Raw genomic sequence first — 24,907 nt, 5'->3', positions numbered from 1 at the left:
GAACTGGAAACACCATGAACCCCAGAAAGCTGTAGAACCAGTACACCACCCCTGCACTACCCACATCTAGACTCGTGTGTAAAGAGAGGTGAATATTTATCTTGTCTTGTTTTCATTTTCCAGGGTGTAGAGGGATATTTCCATGATATGTCACTGAGTCTACATCCTAACTAATATAGTACTCAAATACTTTAAATAATTTAGACTAGTTCCCTTTCTCTCTCTTCACCTGTGTGTGTGTGTGTGTGTGTGTGTGTGTGTGGTCCATGATGCAGGGACCCTGTTCTTTCTACTCTCAAATTCTTAGTGTTCTAGAGCCCACCACAGTATCTGGCATATGGTAATCAATTAAACATTTGTTAAATGAATGTTCAAAAGAATGAATGAATAGATAATGAAATGAAGTAGTAGTTGCTTGCACAGAGATGTAAATATTATAGATATGTATATATTAGAAATATGCAGTATATTATATGGTATATATTAGCGTTAATGTATTTCCTTTAAATATTAGAGCACAGTTATTTCCAAATATGTACATTTTAAACATTATATCAAACTAAATGTAAATTCCTTAAAAGCCAATAAGATGAATTTTCATTCTAACAATGTACTGGAATAAAATATTGAAAAAGAACCTGTTGAATGGAATTGAGAACCACACATCTTGGGCATTTGGGTGGCTCAGTGGGTAAAGTGGCCAAATCTTGATCAGGTCATAATCTCAGGGTTTTGGGATTGAGCCCCAAATTGGACTCTGTACCCAAGAAGTCTGCTTGAAGGTTCTCTCTCTGTCCCCTCCCTGCTTAGGCTCGCTCTCTCTCTCTCTCTCTCAAATAAATAAATAATCTTTAAAAAAAGAAAAGAGGAACATACATCTTGCTGCCTGTCAGTTAAAAAACGGCACCATTAGGAATCTTCATATAATATATTTTTTTTAATAATCAACCATATTTTCAGGAAACTTTCATATTTACAGAAGCTTTAATTATATCTTGCTTCTCAAATACTGTTTTAAGTCAATAATCAAAGAGCTGAACCAGATACCAATGCGAAGTTATTGAACATGCCCAATACTGAGAGTGTTCAATAATTTCAGCATTGGTATCTGGTAAATTCACCAGTACTTGGTGAATTGAATGGCAATTTAATTTTTAATTAAATGTTTAATTTCAATTAAAAATGGAATCAAAACTGGGAGTTGACAGGACGCTTTCAGCATCCTCCTTACAACCATAGTACAAAGCATTGTTTTATCTTCTGATAAACAATTTAGCTTTATCACTCCTCCTTGAAGAATAATTTTAATAAAAGAGAGGAAAGAGATTACTTACACTAAATAGGGCTTTTTCTTATTAATATGCAGGGATATTTTATATTCAAGTTTAGCGGCCTTATAATAGATACAATATAGAAGAACAATAAACAAATTGGATGGTTAAAATTCTCTTCCCAGTTTGCTTATAAACTATGGCACTTTGAAATCCCAGCTAAAATTCTATCCTTCTTTGTATTGAAAATGCTGATGTAGTCTGGCTACCTGCTAGGAAATAAAAGATGTATAAAATTCAATGAACTTAGAGAAATTCACTTCCATTAATATTTACTTGTGGCTAACAAGTTTAAAAAGTCAGAGATTCCAATCTAAAGCCAATAAATGAATACCCTTGAGCAAATGTGAATTTATTAATTTTTCTTCTATTGTGAGCATTTTGTATATCCTACATATATATAAATTCATCCTACACAAATGGAGAGGTTAAAAACATAGTAATTCTGGAACTACAATTAGATGAATATATGTGAATAAAACATACTGTGAAATCATGTCATATAAAATAACTTTTCATAATTTGTCTTCCAAAGAACTGCACACCAGCAGATACATTTTTCTGAAATTATGTATTTACAAGTTCTCAATTGTTAAATGCCCCCTGAACTGTTTTAATTAAAAGACTTTATAACATTTGAACACAAATTAGTAAATATTGTTTAGCCCAATTAAAAAAAAAAGAAACTTCTAAGGAATGGTGAACTTAATCTGATGAATTCCTTCAGAATTTGTCTTAAAACTATGATTATCGTGTGATTATGATGATTTTAATACATTAGAATATTTAACCAATCTACATGTACTAAAATTGTACCATCAATGAAATGTCTGGTCTATATAATTCTATATAGTCTCCCAAACGGCAAGTTAAATTATAGGAATAATCTTAACAAACTAAGGTTTAAACCTAGTAGGCAGCAAATATGACAAATACGTATTTACCAATAATTTGGACAAAAATATTATCAGTTTTAATGTTGAAGTGGCGTATGAAATTATTGACAATGTCTACCTTAAACAAATACATAAGAGCATTCTGGTTTCAATTCAAACATCATGTCCAGATTTCAACTCTTGGCACCATGACTTAAGAATGACCCAGAGACTGTAATCAGAGCAATGAAGCAGGAAGTAGGGGTGAGCATACAATCATCCAAGAGGTTTCTAATGAACACAACCTAGGTTAGACTCTATTTTTAGCCTAGATTCCAGGCTATTTACATGTATTCTTGGCAACCAAGTCAGTGTCCTACAGCAACTATCTACCAGAATTATTTTCTGATAGACTTGGGGGAAACTAAATTTTAAATTGATCTATTTGGGACTCCCTAGGTAGGAGGTTAGGAGGGAAAGGTCCCACAACTATACAACATCTTAAACATTATTTGGAAAATAACACCTGTTTAATATCTCTTTGGGCTCTGGGCTCAGTTATATGAGTATGACTATTCAAATGCTTAGGTTTAAAAGAATCAGTCAGCATTCCCAGTGGTATGCTGTGAGAACAACACCATGTATGTTATGAGAAGTAATAAAATATCTAAGCCACGATCTTCACCTATAAAATTTACTCATGGTTATATACAATCTAGTCATGATCATCAACTGCTAATCCAGAAAACTGAACCATCTGCCCATCATAAACAGAGGAAGTGTAAATTATAAGGACAAAACTCTTTGGAGCATCTAGCTCAGTAACTGATTTTCAACCTGCCTTTAGAGTTTGTTTCTTTTATGTATATTACATAGGAGTTAAAAAAAAAAAAAAAAAAAAAAGCAAAGGTACTACAACCATGCAGTGGTAAAAAATGAAACACTTTAAATGGGTTAAAAACAGAGAGGGAGACACACTGTAACAGACTCTGAACTAGAGAGAACAAACTGAGCATTGCTGGAGGGGTGGTGGGTGAGGGTATGGGTTAATTGGGTGATGGGCATTAAGAAGGGCACTTCCTGTAACAAGCACTGGGTGTTATATCAACTGATGAGTCACTAAATTCTATTTCTGAAACTAATAACATGCTATATGTTAACTAACTTGAATTTAAATAAAAGTAATGAAACATCTTTTTCCACAAAATACCTAGGTTTGGGAACCAGGGATTTAAATTATTTAAAGCTCCTTCCATTCTGAGTGAAACAAGGTTTGGGAGCCGTTGGTCTCATCAAAGTCTGTTGGCAATGCTTGAATTTAACCTACAGAATCCCTGTCTAAACACAGACCTTTTAGAAGAAGCAAATCTTGGTCCAGATTGTAAAAGACAATCAATGGATGGAAGAGCAAAAGGAAAAGAAGTGTATCTTACAGAACAAGATGATGGTGAGTGACTGGAATATTACCCCTGATCTCCAGGAAGGCTTTGTGAGGGATCAAACTAGAATACTCATGGAAAAAAGGACTGAATGGAAAACTGCTCTTTCCTTCATGCCCTGGAGGCAGAATTCGACTGTATTTTCACCTGCTCTAGCATCAGTTCTGCTATGATGGGCAGGCTGTTTCCAGGAAACCCAAAAACTAGACTTAAAATAGGAAAGTGTTTTTCAACGTGTATTTAGTCCATTCCTCCTATAGATTATCATAAAAATCTTGAGGCTGCCTCTCCTTGATCCCACTCTTGATGGTTGAGAATCTAAAACCTCATTATCTTCAACATCCAAAAAACTTTCCTAACAAACTTAATATTTTGAAGTTTTGAAAACTTAAAAAGAAATTCCAAACACTAAAGTGTATTATAAGTTGAATACAATTTTCCAAATGGCCCCCTGGATTCTCCAATGTGGCAGGTGGGAGAGAAGGAGGCACCTTCACCTGTCTCTACCCACCTCTATGCTGAGCCCCTTACCACTGGGTAGATCTTGGGAAAAAAGAGCCAAAGGTAAGTCAGAAATACCTTGGGAAAGATAGTGAGATTAATGGTGTGTAAGGATAGCACCATAGTCTATATTATGCCTTAAACAGTAAGCTCCACAAAAACTGCCTAACACAGCTCCTTGATAAAGATGCCAGTGTAATCATAGAAAAGTCCCACTTATCTATCCCAAACAACTGTATCAAATCTGTTTATGTAGCTTTCCTGAATTAACGCAAATGGATCAAATACAGTCACTTGCATGACTTGAAATACAAAACTTGAATAACAGCTAAAAGTTCACCATGGGCAGATGGATGCAGAATGAAGTATATATGAAATCACACACAGCTTTCCGGAAAATATTTGTGACCAAAAACTAGAAAAACTATGCAGTTGTGAAAAATCTTAAATGAAAGGACTTAGCATGATGTCTTTGCATATTATTTTTTATGTTAGCTATGGCTTGTTTCCTACTTGTATCTGCATATTTGATAATGCCAATCAAACTCACAATGTTAAAGAAGAAACAGAAATTATGACCCTGCTCTTCTATAAAACTACCAACTCAGAATAAGTTTGTTCTATTAGACGATAAATGCTTTTCATGTGTTTATAATAGTTTCGAGTGCATTCTGAAGAAGAATATTTGGTGAGTAATTTAGAAAAGACGGACTATTTTAATGTTTATGCACAGTTTAAGAAGTTGAATTAAATGTACATGAAATTAACAAGTACTACGTTGCTTCAAATATACACAGTAAATAAACAATAATACTTTCAATTCTAAAAGTCATTTTCTGCTATTAAACAGAATGTTCTATACATTTTCCTATTAATTCCAATATTATCCTCACAAGATAGACACATAGCAAGTAACATCAATTCTATAGGCATGGAAACCAAGGTCCACTACAATTTAATTATTTTTCCTAATTTATGATTACTAGGTGACAAAATCAAGAGTAACATTCATAACTCAAACAGCTAAACTCAAGAGTTCTGGGTTCTGAGTGCATGTAGAATTAGAAAATATTATTAACAATGAACTTTACTAAAATTATTTTTAAATTTAATTTAACTTTATATTCCAATGTAAAATAGTTTTATTACATAATATATATAAACTGCAATATAGCGATACATAATTATTATATAGATATACATATATAATGCTTCAGGGTATGAAGAGCTCTTCAAGTGAGACAATAAACATTGAGAATTTCTTGAAGGCCATTTATTTTTATTCCTCAAAGAAGCTAAGAGTACTTTTAAATTGTCCTCCAATGCATTTTTCCTTAGATTAACAGGAAACTTTTCTTCACTTAATCATGTCATCTGGCCATGTGTTAAAAGGACATTGCTTTATTTCACTTCAGGGTTTCACTGCAAAGGTATCTGTGATCCCAGACCAAGAACTTCTTAAAGGCTTCAATGATCGAGGACAAGGATGGGTCCTTTGCTTTCATTTCAGTAAGACAGAGAAGGGGGATCCACTTATTCTTCATAAAACACAAGCAGCAGCCTAAGAAACCACTTGACTGCTTGTTGCACACTAAGTAAAGCTCATCCTTTCACTTTCAATGGCTTTCCAGAGGCTACATACAGAAGTTGAAATCCTGTGACATAAATATTAAAGTTCTGAAAAAGCAAGGCCTTCTCTATCTTCCATAGATAGAAAGACAAATAGGAGGACAGAGCTGGTCCGTTCCCTCTTCCAAAGCTCACCTTCTTAATTTCTGACTAAATTTCCTCTCTTGTGCTGAGTCTTTTGTCAGTGATACACTCAGTTCCTCCCCCACCTTCCCTATCACACAATTTTTTATAGGCCCCAGTGAGAGTCACATCTCTTCTATAAAAATTCAAATCCACAATAGTCTCCTTTAAACAACTATTATATATCTTTTTGGCCCCTCTCCCTCTCTATATAAAATATTTTTAATTAGACTACAAACTCCTTAAGGCAGAAACTGGGTCTTAGATTTCTATTGGCCTGACATATAATATGTACTCAATTACTATTTATTGTATGAGTAGAAGGGGTTAAGCTATGGACTCAGGGGAAAGAGGATCTTGGCAGGCACAGAGGAGAAAGGAGAATGACAAAAAAGAAGGAGAAATAGAGAAAAGGGATAATCTATGAGATAATTTCTTTTTAATGTTATGTTAGTCACCATACAGTACATCATTAATTTTTGATGTAGTGTTCCATGATTCATTGTTAGTATATAATAGCCAGTGCTCCATGCAATCCATGCCCTCCTTAATACCCACACTGGGCCAACCCATCCCTCCCAAAACCCTCCCCTATGAGAGAATGTTCTATGAAAGAAAGATGAAAAAAATAAAGTAGACAAATTTTAGGGGAGCTACCTAGAACCAGGGGCTTTTCTTAAAATGGATGGAAAGCACAGAGTGAGAGCCTACACTGGAAAATAACATAATTCACTGAAAAAAAATCACTAGACTAACAGTCAGGATACTCATGTTTGGGTGTAAAATCTGAAACTAATTACCTGCGACCTGAAAAGCTATTTAACTGCTTTTGGCAATTCATCAGCAAACAGAGGATACTAGATTTGATGATCTCTAACGCCCCCTTCGTCTTGAGAGAATATTCATTTCTTCTGGGCAAGGAAGGGCCTCCATTACAAGGTATGATAATCTGAATACAGAAACTTCAGTTGGTAAAAAGAAAGGCAATATTAAAAAGACAACATGAAATAGGTCAAATGCCTATGACCATACTGAAGCAGGACATTTCTTTAATATTTGCTTTGCTTGTTTGATCATTTAAGCTGAGAAATATTCCCATCGTGATCATTCAAGGACTCAAAGTAGGAAGACTGAGATAGACACTGAAATGGGAATTAGAGGCAACACTTTAGAAATACTTGTTCTAGTTCAGTGATGGAAAAGTCATTTGTTGATTTTTAAAGAGTATGCAAAGTATTTAAAAATCCTTTTGATTGGGTTGGGAAGAGATATGTCAATGTAAGACTATCACTGACATCTTATTTAAAATAATCACATATCCTCAAAGATTTGGACCAATACAAGCAAAACAATCAATTTGCAAAGCACTGAGATGTCTGGCAGTAAATCTAGAAAAGACTGTATGCAGTGCCATTTGGTTTCTCTGTTTTCTTAGTCACCCCTTCACATCAGTGCTAGTCACTCAGCACTCCCTTAGGGATGAGGTAGTCTCTTCTATATCTGAGCATCTCTGTCACAGACAGAATCAATCAATATAATAAACTTAGCCTAACTTTACGGTCTAGAGACTATGTGTTCTCCCTTCCAGAAAATACTTGTCTTATAACAAGGCTACGGAAGAGGGCAAATGTGTAACCAAAAGGGAAGACTGACAGAATTACATGTGTCCATGGGGAAAATAACTGAAAGCCACAGCCTCCTAGACTCTTTCATTTTTTTTTTTTTAAGATTTTATTTATTTATTTGAAAGAGAGAGAGAGACAGAGAAAGCACAGAAGGAGAGGGAGAAGCAGGAAGCTGAGCAGGGAGCCCAATGCAAGGGCTCCATCTCAGCACTGTGAGATCATGATCTGAGCCAAAAGTAGACATAACCAACCCACTACCCAGAGCCCCTCCCCAGACTTTTTCAGATCTTCACACATAAACCCTGCTGCTGTCTAGTGACCTGGCTTTCCACTAAATCCAGAGAAGAATGTTGAGTTGTTAGTTCAGGAAATAAATGGTTGAAATCAATCTATAAGCAAACACTATATTTGAATGCTGTCATAAATGCAGAGGTACATCAAAGGCCAAATACAAAAATAACAAGAAAATTTTTTAAAAATCTTACGGATAGATTTTGATGATCATCTCTAACCTTCTATTCATATTGGTTTTATCAGATTGGTTTTACTAAACCAATGGCTTTTAAACTTATTGCTTTGAAAATACAACAATATGAAATGTTTGGCCCTAAAATTGTGAGGCGAGAGTCGAAGGAGACTTATTTGTCTGGGGATCAACAGGGAGTGAAAAAAGTCTGTGTTCCTTAGAGAACCTGTGGGATGTGGGGTGGTCTGGAAGGTGAAAACTGGTGACTTCTAGGCTGCTTGCTGCTTTCGATTTTGTCAACTCCGATTTTTTAAAACAGATTTTTAAATTGTGTACAATTAAAATCTTGAAGATTCTCATATGAAAACTTGGGTTTGGGGTTTTTCTTTTTTAATTATCAAAGGAATGGACAGCTTTCAGTAGACAATTCCACAAGGAAAGAAACAGCTGAAAGTGTGTGAATAATCTCATAATAGATGGAGGCTTGACTTTCATGTTGGGACTGGCTGTCTGTCAGAGTTTCCAGTGTAAAGCAGGGAAGTACCCTTTTTTGAGGGAGAAGGGACCTAAGTGGGTTAAAATGTGGTAATCCCAATGTGGAATTTTTAGGAAGAGAGAGAGAGAGAAAAGGACAGGATTAAAAAGACAACATAAAAGATCAAAACCTAGGACTATACTGAGAACTTTATTACCTCTGTAGTTTTTCTACCACAGAGAAGCTTTGTTTATAAGTAAAAAAATAATGAAACTTTAAACAAAAAGTCAAATTTGTTCTTTTCAGTTACAGAAAAGAATTCATTATCAACACTTACCCTCAATACCCTGTATACTCTCAAAGAATTTTAAGTGCCTTTTGTGTTTGAAGTAGGAGACATATAATTCAATTTGTTAGGTCAGTTCTTAAAAATATTTTCTTATTGACACTTGCTCCTAAACCTAGGTTCACATATATGATGAAGATCTAAGGAAAGCTTATTTAACCTACATTAAATCTTAATAATGCATTAATGAGTCTTTTAAAGGGATAATTTTAATTCCCCAATCTTCAACCATAAAGACTGGATAGTGCTAATCTGTCTTGCCCTTTCGATTAAACTTGTTAAGGGCATTCTATTTAGTCAGCACCCAGAATGGGCCATTAAAATTCTTGTTCGGTAAGAGTTGTGTTCAGTGCTCTGTTGTTTTAAATTCCATTAAATCCAAATGGTCTTTATCACCCCATGACCACCGTGACTTCAATCAGCCAATTTAATTACCTTACAAAATTGTCAGTAGAAGCAGCAAAGAAAAACAGGAAGCCCTATGACGTTATCAGATTGAAATCTTCCTCTTTGGTGTTTAATCTAGGCCAGTCAATAATGATGATATGCACCTACTTCCTTCCCTTTCAGGGGCTTTTGACCTTACCTTTCATGCTAAGATTTAGGGTTTAAGGTTCATTTGAAGCATTTCTAGTACCTCGATAACAGCACTATGAGTCGAATGCCTGTAGAAGATAATGCTACATCATCACCCAAATAGAAGACAATCAACAATTCCATTTCAACACATCAGATCAATCTACTGGGGGAAAACTTAAGGTCTCCCACAAACCCTGGGTATGATGGAGGCAGTGGACTGATGATTTCAATACAGTGCAGCTGAAGAACAGTGAACCATGCTTTCTATTCTGAGGTGGAAAAATGGATATTGATAATTTTCAGGGAACAAGTGTAAGTGGACCTACAATAACACAATAAAATCTCAAGAACAGAAAGAGAAAAATGAATTCCTCTCCCTTTAATTTGTACTACAAAAGAGCAAAGCATCTTCTGTATCAGAAATTTTGACAATTAAAGGAAAATCAAAGATTATGTCATCTATATCACAGGCAACACTTTATTTAATGGCGAATAGACTTGAAAGGGCTCTGATAATCAATGATACATCCTGTGTTTGGTCTATGGTATGTTCCTCCTTTGTGTGGGAGCAAGTCACATTAACTTTCCTGTGCTGAGTAAATGTTGAAACAGTGTCACTTGAGAATTCAGGGAATGAACACACTGCAATAATCATTTGAATTAAACTAAAAAGCAGAAGGTGTCTGTCTAAAGAAATGTCTACTGACATATAAACCCCTGTTCACTTCCGAAAGACAACCTCACAAAGCCTGAAAATGTGTTGAGTTCCATGTGTCTGGGTGGAGAAGGGGTGCTATTTCTAGAGGACGAAAAGATCATTTTTCAAAGTCATTTTCTGAAATGAGTGTGCCTCTGTTGATGGATCACATAAGAGTTAGTCTTTGAAGCTTTAAGAATAAGTGAGAACTTCAGTGAAAAACAGATATATTTTAGTGGCCATTGTATTGGCTATTTCTTGGAAAGATTTCCCTCCCCTGCTTTCCAGAGCTCAGCTGAGCAGGTGTTCCCGGCTTTATCTGTTTCAAACAGTAGCCGCTATTACTCCCCCATCCCCGCCTCTCAAGAGCCAGTTTTCCTGCTCCCAGATGTAAGGCCACTCCTTCCTCCCGCCCACCTCACCTCCCAAAAGAAGAAAAATCTCTTTCAAAGAACTTGTAGAGAGTGGCGGCTTCTAAGCTCAGTCAATTCACTCACCCTCCTTGATGCCGTAGTACATCTGCTACTAATTATTATATGTGGGAGCACATGGGATGTCCAGCGAATAGGGGGATTCCCATAGGAACTCTTTCCACTCCTTCTCACGTTGTGGGCTTTATTATCTGAGCTGTCCCTGAGCTAGCTGTCTTCACCTTCGGCATGTGTGCTGGGAGGTGGCTACGTGCTGCGCCACAGTGTTGGCCCGTGCGCAGTAGCGAGGAGGTCTGAGCGCATCTGGGGGAAGACCTCGCCCGCGAAGCCTTTAAAGAAAGCCGTTCTGCCCGCAAGCTTAACAGAAAAGCTAGGTCAAAGCAGCTGGAGGAAAGAAATGGCCTATATCACACGCTCAGCTCCTCGGACGCGACTAGTTTGGAGAAGCTGCCCAAGAGTTTGGGAGAAAGTTTGGGTTGATGTCTTCGCTCCTGGCGTTCTAAATGCCAGTTCAGATCAGGACTGAAAAATAACCAGACCTCGAAGATTGGCAACGACCGGCAGCTTGAGGAATGACTGCTCAAAGGAGATGCCCACACCCCCAAACTACAAAAGGGATTTCTAGCCCAGTACCGAACCCCAGGCAGAGCCACTTTCTACACCCACGCTTTCCCAGAAGCAGAGGTCTGAAGGGAACAGGAAGGAAGGGAGGCTCTTGTAACAGAAGCAGTGTTCAAGTACCGAGAGCTGCAGTAGTTCAGCAGGGAGACTGTGGTATTGGGGGCAGCCCCCGAGAACGGAAGGATCCTGCCTTTGCCCTCTCCAACTACCCTCGGGACCAGGACACAGCTGCAGAGACACAAAGGTGCCTCATTTACATGGCCCTGGGACCCGCGGAGCCTGGTAGCCGCCAGAGTGGGGGTTTCACGGGCACCTGGAAAAGCTGGCTCTGAGAACGTTTGACCTGACCTGGAATGGGGAAACTGACCCTAACTGTCCGGGATCCACTTTGTCCCCTGATATCTTCTCACTAGGTGGGCGCTGTGGAGAAGCCAAGATGTGCACAGCTAGGATCAAAGACAGAAACGGCCCAACCCACGGAGAGGCGCCAGCCCTCTGGCTTCGGAGGAGCTGACTCTAGGCTGACTATACGTCCCTACTGTCCTGGGCTGTCTTAAAGCATAGGGAAACCGCCCTAGGGTCAATGTTCCAGACAAGTTCTCTTGGAGTTGTTTGCTAAGCCATAGGAGGAACAGGCCGGGGTGTGAAGCTCAGGGGGAGCCAGCCAAAGTGGGAGGGGTGTGTGCCAGGAAAGAGGCGCTCCCAGGCATAGCTGCCTACATTTGGGGGCACTAGAGAGGAGTCATTGTACCAAAGTGTCAGACTTGCAGCGCAAGAATGCATTTGCCTGTGTGGGGTGTGTGTGTATGTGTGTGTATAAGACAGAGGAGGGAGAGCAGCGCTGGAGCCAGAGAGAGAGAAAGAGAGGAAGAGGGAGAGAGAAATGAGAGAGCAGGAGCAAGAAAGCCCCAGCGCAAGGGAGTCAACTTTGTACCCAGAAGGGGCAGGGGTGGGGGGTGGGGGGTGGAGAATGCAAGGGATGAGGCAAGGGTCAGCACCCAGGGCAGACAGCTCCTCAATCCAGACTTTGAAAGGAGGACACAGGGTCAGGGCCTTGGGTGGGGGGAGGGGGCATGGAGGGCAGGGTTTAAAGGACCAGGAGAGTGGGGGTTAGGGGTAGAAAAGACAGCATAGAGCCCTTGAGGGTGGTTTTCCACCACCTGAGGGGAAGACGGGCTGGGGAAGCTTCCTAGCAGGGCTCAGGAGTTGGTATAGCACCAAAATGGAGTTGCTGGGTGGCTGAGCTCCTAGTCAAGCCTAGCCTGTGGGGGAAGGGGAAAAGGACTAATTGCCACCTCTTCCGTGGAGACAGCTTTTCTCACCTGCACCTGGCAGGCCACTGTTTCAGGGGTAGCTGTTTCAGCAGCAAATCCAAACCCTACCCTTACAAGACAAAGACAAGGAGCTAAGTGAGGCTTTGGTTGGTCCTTTGAGTCAAAGTTGAAGTTAACCTTTCTCCAGAATGGCTTATACACTCCCAACCGACCATCCAGTCCACTCAAAACAAGTTTCCCCAGAAGGAAAAAAACAAACAAAACCCCCCAAAATACTCATTGCATCCAAACAGTCCCAACAGGGGAAATGGTCTACTGATTACAATGTACACTATCTTTCCCCATAACCCAGGTCAGAAATCAGAGAAAATAGATCTCCATGTGGAAGATGTTTGAAGTTAATGGAGAAAATAACAGGTTATCTAAAAACTGAGCTGTTGGTTTAGGGTATCAAGACACTGTGAGGGGCGCTTGGGTGGCTCAGTGGGTTAAAGCCTCTGCCTTCAGCTCAGGTCATGATCCCAGGGTCCTGGGATCGAGCCCCACATGGCTCTCTGCTCGGCAGGGAGCCTGCTTCCTCCTTCTCTCTCTCTGCCTGCCTCTCAGCCTACTTGTAATCTCTGCCTGTCAAATAAATAAATAAATAAAATCTTAAAAAAAAAAAAAAAGACACTGTGAGAAGGTCTTTGCCTACTCTCCTATTTCTTAAGGACATTCTTAGTAAGCATTGGTCTAGGAACATATATTTTTGTGTGTGTGTCAGCTCTTTTAGAAAGCTGCTACACACTCTGCAACAGTCGCCAAGATTTTTAATATGAAGATATGAAATGATCAGCGAATGTAACAATCTAATGATTCAGCAAATATTGTGCTGCAAGACCAGACCAGCAATAATTAAATCTTTAGATTACTGGTGGCAGTTTTTCTGTTCCAAGTCTTCTTTTTTCCCCCCCACCCAGACCGAAAGCAAACACACTAAGGTACACTCATTCCCAAACACATTTCAGAAGATTCCTCACTATTCCAAATAAGTAGGTTGTACTACTCAAAATATTGGGCAAAACTACCATACTATAACATTTACTATGCTTTAAGGAGGACAGCTGAACGCACACACATTTTCCATGATACAGGGACCTGTTTAATCTCATCCAAAGGAACAGCATTCCTGTGGATGCTTGTTGCTAAGAGCAACGTGCTTAAGTACCATCTAAAGGCATGAAGAAAGAAAAAAAATGCTACAGTAGGAATTTAGATATAACCTGTTGTCTCTCTTTGTCATTATCAGCCTTCTGGACTCCAAGTGTTAACGTGCTGAATGGGGGAGGGGAAGGTAGGGTTCCCTTTTTAATATGTGAAAAACATTCCTACTCTGGTTTCACAAAGCCTGAGAAAGATGATTTTATCATTACAGAAAAAGCACATGGGAAAAAGGAAAGAGAGAAGATGCTGTGGACATGATAGGAGATGCAGGCAATCACTTCAATTTAAATTTGACTGACTTAATGGATCTGTTTTTACTTCAAAAAACACATGCTCAGGATTATATGGTTACTTGCACTCTTTGGTCTAAATCCACTTGATCTGTCAAAGGAGGCACCCACAGTGGGAGCATTTACCAGGTTGGCTTTCTCCTCTCTCCTTCTTATCTACTTAAGGGAACTTTCCCTCACTAGTTCTGCTCCTACTAAAACTCCATTGGCCATCCACAGCAGCTGAGTTTGCCCACGCTTCATTTCCTCCAAGCAAACCTTCTGACCAGCGTTTCCACGGAATCCCAAGTTTAGATCTCCCTGCGCGCTCTACAGGAACCCTGATACCTTAGGAAAGTGATAGATTCCTCTAGTATATAACTGCCAGTCGACTCTTTTATCATGCCACGATGAAATAAAGATGCATACTTAGATTCCCATACACGACTCCTCTCCGCCCCAATCACCGTTGTTAATCATTCATTAGATCAGGACGCGCGCAGTCAGAAAGCTGTGAGAGGAGGACTCACAAGTTAAAAACAAGACAAAACAAAACAAAAGCCCCAAACAAAAAAAAAAAGCCTCCTCTTGCTAAGTAGAGGCTTTTACCTTACAACACTATTTTTAAAAGCGCCGTGTCCCCTTAAGGGCACTAGGGGCTGGGAAAGCGGGGAAATTCACCTAAAAGGCTCTCTGTTCACATAAGAAATCCAAAGGGTTCGCGCCTTTCACTTGCGGACCTGTCCCGGTCCCAGACCGAAGCGGACAGACGCCAACTTGCCAACTTGCCGAAGAGTTCCCAGGTACTGCCTCTCGAGCCCCGCAAACGGAGAGGCGTGGAGCCCCGGCGCGCGCTTCCCGCCCGCCAAGCCCGCCAGGCTCCCGGGGAGACAAGCGGGCGCAAGCGCCGGCTGTGCCCCCAGCGTCATCACCAATCTCGGGCTGCGGTGTGGAGGTAACGCAGCGACCACTACCACACACTGGCACTCATTTCACCCTCCCGGGGCTTTTTTTCTTTTTTCTTTTTTCAATAAAAGAAAAAGAAAAGGAAATGAAATGACACGCGGGGCTTCTTTAAAACCCCGGGAGGCTCCGGAACTGCAAACAGGTCGGAATGCCCTGAGCCCACCCGCCTGTCAGAGGGAGCCCGCCTGTTTACATCCGGCTGCCTCGGAGCCGGATACCAGGCAGCAGAGGGAGATGGGGGATCTTACCAAATCTTAATACATGTGTGGTTCCTTGGGAATATCCAATCCACAGTATGCAGAGCAGGAGTTTAATGGTGCGCCTGAAGACTGGATTACTTAAAATCGGGGAAATAATCTTCATGGTGTTTCTGTGTCCACACGCGCGGCACCCACTTCCCCGATCTAGCGTTAGGCTCCCGGTTCGGGTAGGAATGAGGATGCGTCGAGTGGTGGCCGCAGACACGATCACGGCATGGTCACAGAGAGAGGAAGGAGTCTCCGCTTCCCAAACCCATTAGCAATCGCTGCATGTTCCTCACTCACTGCGCCAAGGAGCAACCTTCCACTGCAAGGGATGGTGGGACATCCATGTTAGTCGGGGAGCATCCGGGAGAAATCCAGCACGCACACCCACAACGTCCGGCCGCGCGAGCCTGGGGAAGCAAAGGAGGGGGAAATCAATAGGAAATCCAGCCTTGGAAACCTCCGAGGCGTCGGTAGCGAACCACAGTACCAGCACAAAAGGCGCTTTGCTCGCAAAGGTTTTGCCAGGCCCTATTCTACTGCACTGCTGCACAGCTTCTGACGTGAAGCCAAGATTAAGTGAGAAAAATTGAGATAGCTGCTTGCCTGTTAAGGCTCCCTGCCAGCAAGCTTCCCAATATCTCTTATGCAACCGATCTCATCGCCCGCCTTGAGTTTCAAGAAAGAAGTCGGATTTATTTACGCGGAAGAAACTGCTTTTATTTCCCGTAAGAGTCTTTGCTAAGAGAGTAACTGATGTATGCAAACGGACTTCTTACAATCAGCTGATGAATTTTAAAAAATGACAAGCTAAACCAAAGTCACTTTGCCTAGGAGTTGTAAAAAAGGAAGTGGTCTAAGGCAGAGGAATTGACTACAAATATAACCTGTCTTTAGGTTAAAAGAAAGTCTTTATATTCTGAAATTTTGGTCCAGGAGTGAATATAGATTGGAGTACAATTGCAGAAGTTAAGATAGTCTTTAAAAACTTGAGTGGACATTCCGTGATTACTACCCAGGGGTTAAAAAAAAAAAAAAAAAAAAAAAAAAAGTCTTCAAGTGGTCTTTTAGGAGGAAAAGTGTTGAATTAAAATGAAGGAATCGTACTTTTCCACACATTTTTTTTTAGCTCACCTAAAATAATTGTGCCTATGTATAAAGACGATGATGTTTAATTTGGTATAACAAACTCCAAAGGTTTCAATAATTCATGCCCAAATTTCTTCTCATTTTGGTTTTTTGAGTATGTTTTTCTTTCAGAGGCATAATATGGGATCATAGTTTGGGCAACATTGAATGTCACAGTTTTGCCTAAAAATGCCTTATTATTGTCTGGTGTTCTGGTCAGAATATTTAGTCTTTAAGCAATGACTGACTTGGCTTTCATCAGGTGCAATTTATTCAAGGAAAAGAAAAGTACACAAGTATATATTCTTTTAACATGAAAATACATTTTGCTGTTGAAATAAGTAATATGCTGTCATGCAGGCATAGAGATTAAAATACCCAGTCCTAATATTTTACATTCATAAATGAAACTGAGATAGTTACTAATAAGTATATTATACATATTAATATTTTAAGTGATCAAGTAGCACGAAAGTAGCAAAAAAGGCTAGATCTGTTTCTTAAAATTAATCTGCTTTTCATAACCAAATAACAGGGCATAGGTTAAACCTTATGAAAAAATTATAAGATTCTACCTTATTTGAGGAATATCTAATCTTTTAAGAAGGAGGGATATGAGTACTATTTATTCCAGATAGCAAGAAAATAATGTAATGTTTTCATTCCATCATAGTGATTTTCTTGTTCTATTTTTTCTTAAGGTATTATAAAATGCTGATTTGAAAATAAAGCTACATTTTGCAAGAGCATTAAGTGGGCATTGACTTTTTTGGAAAAAAAAAGATGGAGGCATAACTGCAGTGTCAAAAATAAGTATCATGAATGACTAGTTCTGCAGTGTAGCAGGCAATTCAATCAAATAATCTGACTATTTGAGCACTTTAAAAGGAACACCTTGTGCTAAAACCAAGGGTTTCTAGCGACTCCTTCAGTCCATGTTTAAAATACCTCTTGTAAGACATGTATAGTCCAATACATTCTGTATTTGTTGTTTCATTTATCCTATTCTATTTGTTCTTTCTCTTTTTGATCCTAGCAGATATAATAATGACAGCCAGAGCAAGAGTAAATATTCTTAGTTTTTTCATCTGTCAATATGATTGTTATATACTGCATGAAAATAGCATGTTCTAATGTGACTAATCAAAATATTGCAGTTTTACCGTTTAGTTAGCATTTAATAAAACCTGAGAAAACAAAATGCACCGTAAGTCCTTGTTCACATATTCTGTTAACATAATGGAATTTGATGTTACAGTTGTAACTTCTCTACTTAAAACTAGCATTCTAAACTATTTGGCTTTTGTGGGATTATTTATTGGATATCTAGTTGGAAAAGTGAAAGATAAGCTTCCAGATTCATGAAGTTCTTACTCAGTATATTAAACAGTAAAAAGTCTATCATAAATTTTTCTTACTATTATTTGGTCCCCAAAGCACCCATTTTGCACATATGCTAAATTAGGCTCATTTACATCTATCAACTAATCTGAAAGACTTCAGCATCACAGACAGCAAGTCCACCTGTCTAATTGAACTTCTGCAAGATAGGAGACGACCTTTCTTCAGGACCGCGGACAGCGCTCCAGGCATTGATTTATTCTGAAGTAGTACATTCAAAGTAGTACATTGAATGGGTAATGTGCCATTTGAAGTGACAAAGTGAATATTTCTACTACACAGAGTCTGGGAATATGAGTTATTGCATTGTTCACATTGTCAAGAGGATCATTTTCCCAGCTGTGTGGTGTGTATATTTCAGTGTGACTTACTGGGATTGCTTAGCTTACCCAGGATGTGCTAATAGTCATCCTTTTCAGGGCATACTACTACAAAAGCCATCTACATTAACTGTGAGTTCCCTCATAAGCACAAAACTACTGTTGCTCAGTATTTTTAAAAATGCCTGAAAGACCACCAAGATTTCAGAATACTGAAGAGCATGCTGCCAATGGTCAGTGGCTAAAGACATTTCTAAAATATACAATTAGTTATTGGTTGAATTCTCCACCTTCAGCTTTTCATCTATTACAAGGGTAATCAGATCAATTCTCATTCTTTTTCATTAAACTTTGCTCACTCCTAGGACAAAAACAACAACAACCCTAAAAACAAAACAAACAAACAAAAAAAAACCCCGCCAAAATCTAAATCAAAACAACAAAATCCTAAGATTACCACCCCAATAATAGAACAGAAGGACTTGATAATAGAGAAGATACCTCAGAATAGGGCAATTTTGAAGTTATTGCAAGTTTCTCCCCAATTCTGATACCTTATAGCCTTAGCTATATGAAGGATTGATAGTCATTATATAGTGGTCACTGACCATATTGAACTCTTTTAAAAATTGTCCCAGTTTTGTAATTTTCTGTTTTCTCAAAGGGAAAAAAATATGATTTGGTGTCAGACAATCATATATTTAGCAATAGTGAGATTTACACACCTTATTGCAAAGCTTCATTTGCTTTTTATGTATTTTAACCATATGGCAACCTTGATATCTAAGAGCCAAAGCTCTGTAGGCTCCAAGGTCAAAGCAGAGACGACAAACTGCAAATGCACACATACATGCACACACAGAGATGCTGTATCTAAAGTAAGCCTACACACACACACACACACACACACAAGGCTGACATGAAGAGATATCAAACCTATGATAAATTAGCAAAGAACAAAATGCACATCATGTTTATGTAAAGCTTGTTCCAACAACAATAACAAAATGCCATTAGCTTCATCTTTCACTGTATTTTTATATTTACTGACACTAATGACCTCTTATTCTTGGGTACTATTACTTGAGAAGCAATTTTAGTTTTCTATTCTCCCAGTGAAAATGAATCTTATTCTAGTTAGCTGCCACCTGCTGGGGCATGTACAAATGTGTAATAATGCCTACAGCATAACGTTTAAAAAGACAATGCCTATACCTTTCCGTAAGAAACAGCAAATACATATCCCAGGACAACCTGAATTTCAAAGGTGTTTGAAAGGTTCTTCCACACCATATCTATATTTAAATTTTTCCACATGGAATTCTTTCTAAGGATTCCACTTGACTAGTCACCAAAGTCCTGCTGCTACATGACATTTGAGAAACCTCATCTTACAGTAATACCTGACCTATTCTTCCATGTGTGTGGCCTGTTGTGTGTAAGCTAAGCTAAAATAAACAGGCTGTTCATCCTGGCATTAGAGGTGCCAGAGAATAAAGTCAGAGCTGATATCAGTTAAAAACACACTGTTGCATACTTGCACTTCACTCTTTCTAACTATGAATGCTATGCTATGCAATCCCTTGTGATTCCAAACACATATCAGCTGTTCCACCAACATTCTGCTGCATTGATGATTAATGACACTTAGAGTTTTAATTAATTTTTAGATGCCAAAAATAAGTGTATCTTAATTAAGAAATTGAATTGGAATAGCTTTATATGCCCTGGAATCATTTTTTTTTCTTTTTAAAAATTTTAGTCTGTGCAATCCCCAGTGGGTTTTAAATAGAAGGAAACAAACAGGTAAGACTTCCAGGCATCACTTATTTCTCAATCACCTTCCTTCTGTGTGTTTCATTTTGCTTGTTTGTTTGTTTAGTAAGTTTCTAAGGCCACTGAAAGCTGCCTTGATGGTCACAGGAATGGTTCCAATAAAAAGTTAGGCAAATCAAAATTGAAATATTATTACCTATCTTCCAGTAACTAAACTACAAGCTAATTAAGATTCAAATGAATCGATCATCTCTTTTGAAATAAAAATAATCATCCATCCATAAGGTAATTTCTGATGACAGAATACTTACAGTATGAAGATGAAGAAATGCTAGAAGGTGGTCTGTGTGTTACCAAAAGGATAGTAGTAGTAAGTTTTCTAACGTCCCCTATTCTCTAAACTGGAAATCATGAGCTAGGGGGTCTCTGCTAGGTCGTGGTGTTTACTAAAGAACTCCCTGAAGGTAAAGATGTCAGGGGATGAGAGTCATTAAAAGTTTTTAGCGTTTCTGATCCACCCTGGAGGGTGACTCCCCCTACCCTAATGGGACACCCTGGATACCGGCGTTGGTTAAAATCAACGTCTGTACTTCAGCGCAGAACTAAAGAGCAGGGTTCATGGAAAATTGGGCGGATGGAAGGAAGGCTGGGGAGTTCTTCAGACCCGCAGGCAGATACACAGATTCTTGCCATCTGTCTCTCTTCGCCCCGCGTGAGTCCCAGTAGCTGAGGCCACTTCCTGACACGTCCACTTATTAAATTATTTTATGAGGAGAACGCGAGCGCCCGCAGCCAACCGAGCCAGTTGTATCCTTGACGGGAATTGGCTGAGGCGAGCGGGACAAAGCCACTCGCAGCGAATCGGTCCAGCGGGTGCCCTGAGCGCACCGGGCTCCGCGGCGCGGCTGTTCGCCTTCTTCCTCTCCAGGCGTTCAAAGCCCCTCGCCCACCCCCGGTCCCTCCGGTGGGAACTTACACCCCGGGAGACAGCCCCGAGCGGAGCCCACCGGGGGTGGGGTGGGGGGGGGGGGGCCTTCCCCCCCCCGCGGGGGGGGGGGGGGGGGGGGGGGGGGGGGGGTCCTCGGGGAGGAGCAGGCGGAGGAGGTCGGGCGGGAAGTCTGCGGCTCCCGGACGGAGGAGCGCAGCCGCGGGCGCCGAGCGCGAGTGACGGCGGCGGCGGAGACGGAGACCGTGGAGCAGCGGCGGCGGCGGCGGCGGAGACAGACACGCCTCCTGGCGGGGGTTCCTCGCCTCTTGCTTTAAAGGCGCCGCGCTCCTTTCCCCGCGGCCGCCGCACACTCCCGGCGTTTGCGGCCACCAGGGCGCAGCGCTCGCCCCTGGACAGCAGGAGGGAAAGTGCGAGAATTCTGGGCGCCTCCAGGCTTGGACGTTAAAAATCCCCTGGCCGGGGCTTCATCTCTTGCGCACACCTCCCGCCTTGCTCTGGGATGGAGGGACCGGGACTGAGATGTTCGGTCAGAGAGTGATGCAAACCCCCAAGGAATTCGCCGGGCCCTGGGTTGTGACAACACGTACAAGGAGCCCGAGCACGTTTAGTTCTGGGTGGTGGATTTTATACCTCTTCGAAACCATAGCAACGAAACTTCTCTGCCGCCAGGATTTGGGGAGCAGCTGGTAGTCTCCAAAGTGGCCCTTTTAGTCCAACTACGGTCATTTCCCTTTGAGGTTTGCGTAAAGATTTTGACCTGCGACTTACCCCCACCTGCACCTCTTGTGTACACTACTAACGCTCTCCCCCAGCGCTGCCCTTACCCCCTTAGACGCCTGGAGTCCGTGCACCTCACCTCGCCTCGCCTCCGTTGCTGAAAGCAGAGACTTCCCCCGAGTGTCAAGGGGAGAGGGTTTTGGCGAGAAGTCTCTGTGCGGGTCCCGTGCTTAATGACAAACGGCCACGCGCCACCTGCCCCGCCCAGGTCTTTGAACTATCGACCCAAGCAAATTACAGAAAGAAGTTGGGTTTGCGATCTGGTGGGCGCGAACCTGAAGTCGCAAATTCAAACGTTGGAGAAAGGAGCCGGGAGAGCAGTCCCGGCCAGGCGGCCGCCTGTCTTAATTCCCTGGAGCATTTTTTATTGGGCCGGAGGTGGGGAGGAGCACCTAAGACCCGGAGTCTACCCGTGGCTTGGCTTCGGGGAGGAGCCGCTGGCGGCGAGCCCTACAGGCTTCCCCTGCTTCTCAGCAGAAACGATTAGCTTCTGCAAACAATCTCTGATTTCTGCTCCTCTGGGTCGGATAAGTCAACATCCATTCAATACCATTGCTATTTTATCCTCGGCCCTACAGTATTAACTAGAGCAGAGACTTAGCAAGTTGCCGCGGGAGGAAGTTGGCGAGCAGCGATTTGAGAGAAGATTTAAGTGAGGCTGAGCGGGAGCAGGCCGCCCCTGAGCAGGGAGACAATTTGCAAAGGGGCCAGGTGAGGTCCCGCGGCTTGCGGAGTCCCCCAGCAGCCCTGATCCCTGGCGGCACTCAGATCTGTAATTTTGAAGGCCCAGAAGGAGGGAGGCTCTGCGTCTCCAGGCACTGATTGTCTTGGCTGAAGAACAAGAGTTTGTCCTTTGGTTGCATCTTTCTTTGCAACCCCCTTAAAATTAAGCCCTCACCGGAGCTTGGCTCAGCATTGCTACCGCGCACGCCCTGGGGGTAGCGCCTGATTCAGCCTAGTCCTGCAACACACCGAAACAGTCCTGCCAAACCGTACCTGGCTCTCAAGCAAAACCACCGGTCTCTAGCTTCTTGGACACCACTGAGGAATCTCTGTGCCTCCTATCTACCTACTGCGCCCGCCCAGGTTGGGGAGACTCAGGACTCACAGAGGTTAAGGAGAGATTAGTTAGCGGCAATGGAGAGTCTGTTAGTCATTTAAAGATCCAGGGGGTGGCAGGGAGGCTCCCGTAATTAAGTCAACAGCAGCCTTGTTGTACGGAGTAAATAAATAGTCAATGACTCCATTGTGCCTCGTGGAGCGGGCAGCACAGACGCGTGACTGGCTCTGGGCGCCTGGGCTCCAGCTGCTGTGACCTGCAGCCTAATGGGCCCTCGAGGCACAGCCCAGTTTGGGCCAGGCCCGGAAAAAATACCCTATTCAGTCCCATTCCCCCGCAGGAGGAATGGAGACAACTTGTCTACTGGCCAAAGACACTGTCCTTGTCATCCTACAATCCTGCCTCCCCACTTCCAGGGAGGGAGGAGCAACAAGGCTTCACAGAGTAGATTCCCGAGCAAATCCCTAGGTGAGGGCATCCCGCTCTGTTTTGCCAGGGCTGGGAGACAGTAGAACAGGGAGTGTGTCTCATTTGACTTTAAGTGTTTGGCACAGTGCTTGGCATGCAGTGGGTACTGAATGAAAGAATGAGGGGGATTACTGGATCAACCTTCCACATTCCACACTGTTGTCCCCAACCTCCTTTTGTCTGGGAAAGGAGAGGCTTCAAACAACTTCCTCTAAAGGCCATGTGTATTCTTAGAACCTAGCCATAAATTTCTTTTCCAGAGCAACCAGGACACATTTACAAAGAAAGAAATAGCAGGCACTAGCAAGGGCTTGGAGGGCAGGGGGAAAGAGCTAAGAGAATGAAACCAATCAAAATTATGCATGTTGTGGCAAATTCATTTCCTCAATAACAAAATGTTATCTGAATTCTAATGAGAAAAGTAGAATAACGAGGGAGCATTAGACTACACACACCCATTTAACCCTTCAAAATAAAATTCTTCAACACGATAAAGAATATTTTCCAGAATTTATTCCAGCATTTATGAGGTTATACTTTAAGGAATCAGATGCCACATCTCTTTAGGGGCAACAGGATTTTTTCTTCTCCATTCCCAGTCAACCATCCATAAGAATTCATCTTCTGTCTCTGAGGAGGTCACTGAGTCCCTCAGCTGGAGTCGTAGGCAGAAACCACCTCTCTATCTTCCCTTTCTTACTTACCTCAAAGTACTCTTAGAACTTCAGCAGATCTACAATTCTGCCTTCTGATGGCCCAGCAAGGACCCGTCTGAATTCCCAAGCTGTATACAGGTTTTGTTTGTTTGTTTGTTTTTGTCAGTTTTGTTAATACTGAATTACAGTCAAAAGGCATAACTTTGGATCATTTAGTCCCAACCCTTCATCTTAAAAGTCACATAATACAAAGCAAGAGAAGAGGAGTGACTTGCTCAGGATGTGGTAGAATGAAAACTGCCTTCTACCTGTGTAGAACAGCATCAGGCTGCCTCCTGCCATCCTCTTTCAAAACTTAGAATCATATGAAGTTAAGACGAAAAGAGACTTCAAGGACTTCTATTCTATTTCAGGGTCACATAACTTTCTCTCATCTAGAAAAAAAAATGTACACGTTTACATGGCCATGAAATTTTTCATACAGCAATAGAAGATGCTCATATCCCCTAAAGCTCATTGTGGGAACATCCACTCCCTGGATCCTAGGCTAAAAACCTCCAATCTAGCCCCAACATCATTTTACAGCTGATGAAATGTAAGCAACCACGACGACGACAAGAACTTTAGGGTCCGAGTGCATTAGGGACAATTCCTAGATGCTAGCTGTCCTGATTCCCACCTGTTCCCACTCCCTCAGGTCTTATTAGCTGTAATTGGACATAAATTACACTGAGGTATGAATAACTCATAATGACTTAATGGATTTTTCTCTCAGAATAATTAATATCTGACCTTGAAGAATGGGATCTATTATTCATTTCTGAAACCTCTCAATATATTTACTGAGTTCATACTATCTGTCAGGCAGTGCTCTACTGCTAGCAAAATGGCAATAACCAAATTAAACAGAACCCCTGCCCTCACTGAAGGCAGTTTAGTGCCAGGAAGATAGATAATAAACAAATAGACGAGCAAATATATAAGACATCAGATGGCAAGGAGTGTTACAGAAAAAACAAAAGCAAAGTGAGCAGAATAGGGCATGTTGGGAACAGAGGCATGGGGGAAGGTGTTATTTTCATAGGGTGGTTAGGGAAAGTCTCCCTGAGTAGGTGATACTGGAGTAGAACTCTGAAGGAAGTAAGGGAAAGATCTATGTCCACAGTTGGAAGACGAGGAAACAGTGTTAAGGTCCTATGGTTCAAACAAGTGTAAAGCCCCCAAGGAAAATCAGTGAGGACAATTCCCAGAGATGAGACAGGAGATTGATAGAAAAT

At 41.3% G+C, this 24,907-nt stretch overlaps 1 protein-coding gene across 3 annotated transcripts in view; it reads right to left on the bottom strand.

The window, feature by feature from the left end:
• GRIK2 (glutamate ionotropic receptor kainate type subunit 2) overlaps positions 1 to 15,766 on the bottom strand; it is a 638,217-nt gene extending 622,451 nt beyond the window's left edge. The window contains exon 1 of one of the 3 annotated variants that reach the window (XM_059401117.1): positions 15,099 to 15,766. In XM_059401117.1, the coding sequence (XP_059257100.1) occupies positions 15,099 to 15,213 (115 nt within the window). In that variant the 5' untranslated portion in view covers positions 15,214 to 15,766. The remainder of the gene's footprint in view (positions 1 to 15,098) is intronic. The other 2 variants (XM_059401116.1, XM_059401114.1) reach the window with 2 other exon arrangements.
• Positions 15,767 to 24,907: the final 9,141 nt, after the last annotated feature.

Source organism: Mustela nigripes, chromosome 5, assembly GCF_022355385.1.
Source record: "Mustela nigripes isolate SB6536 chromosome 5, MUSNIG.SB6536, whole genome shotgun sequence".
NCBI lineage: Eukaryota > Metazoa > Chordata > Mammalia > Carnivora > Mustelidae > Mustela > Mustela nigripes.
Note: the sequence above shows the minus strand (reverse complement) of the source record. Positions and strands in the feature narration are given on the sequence as shown.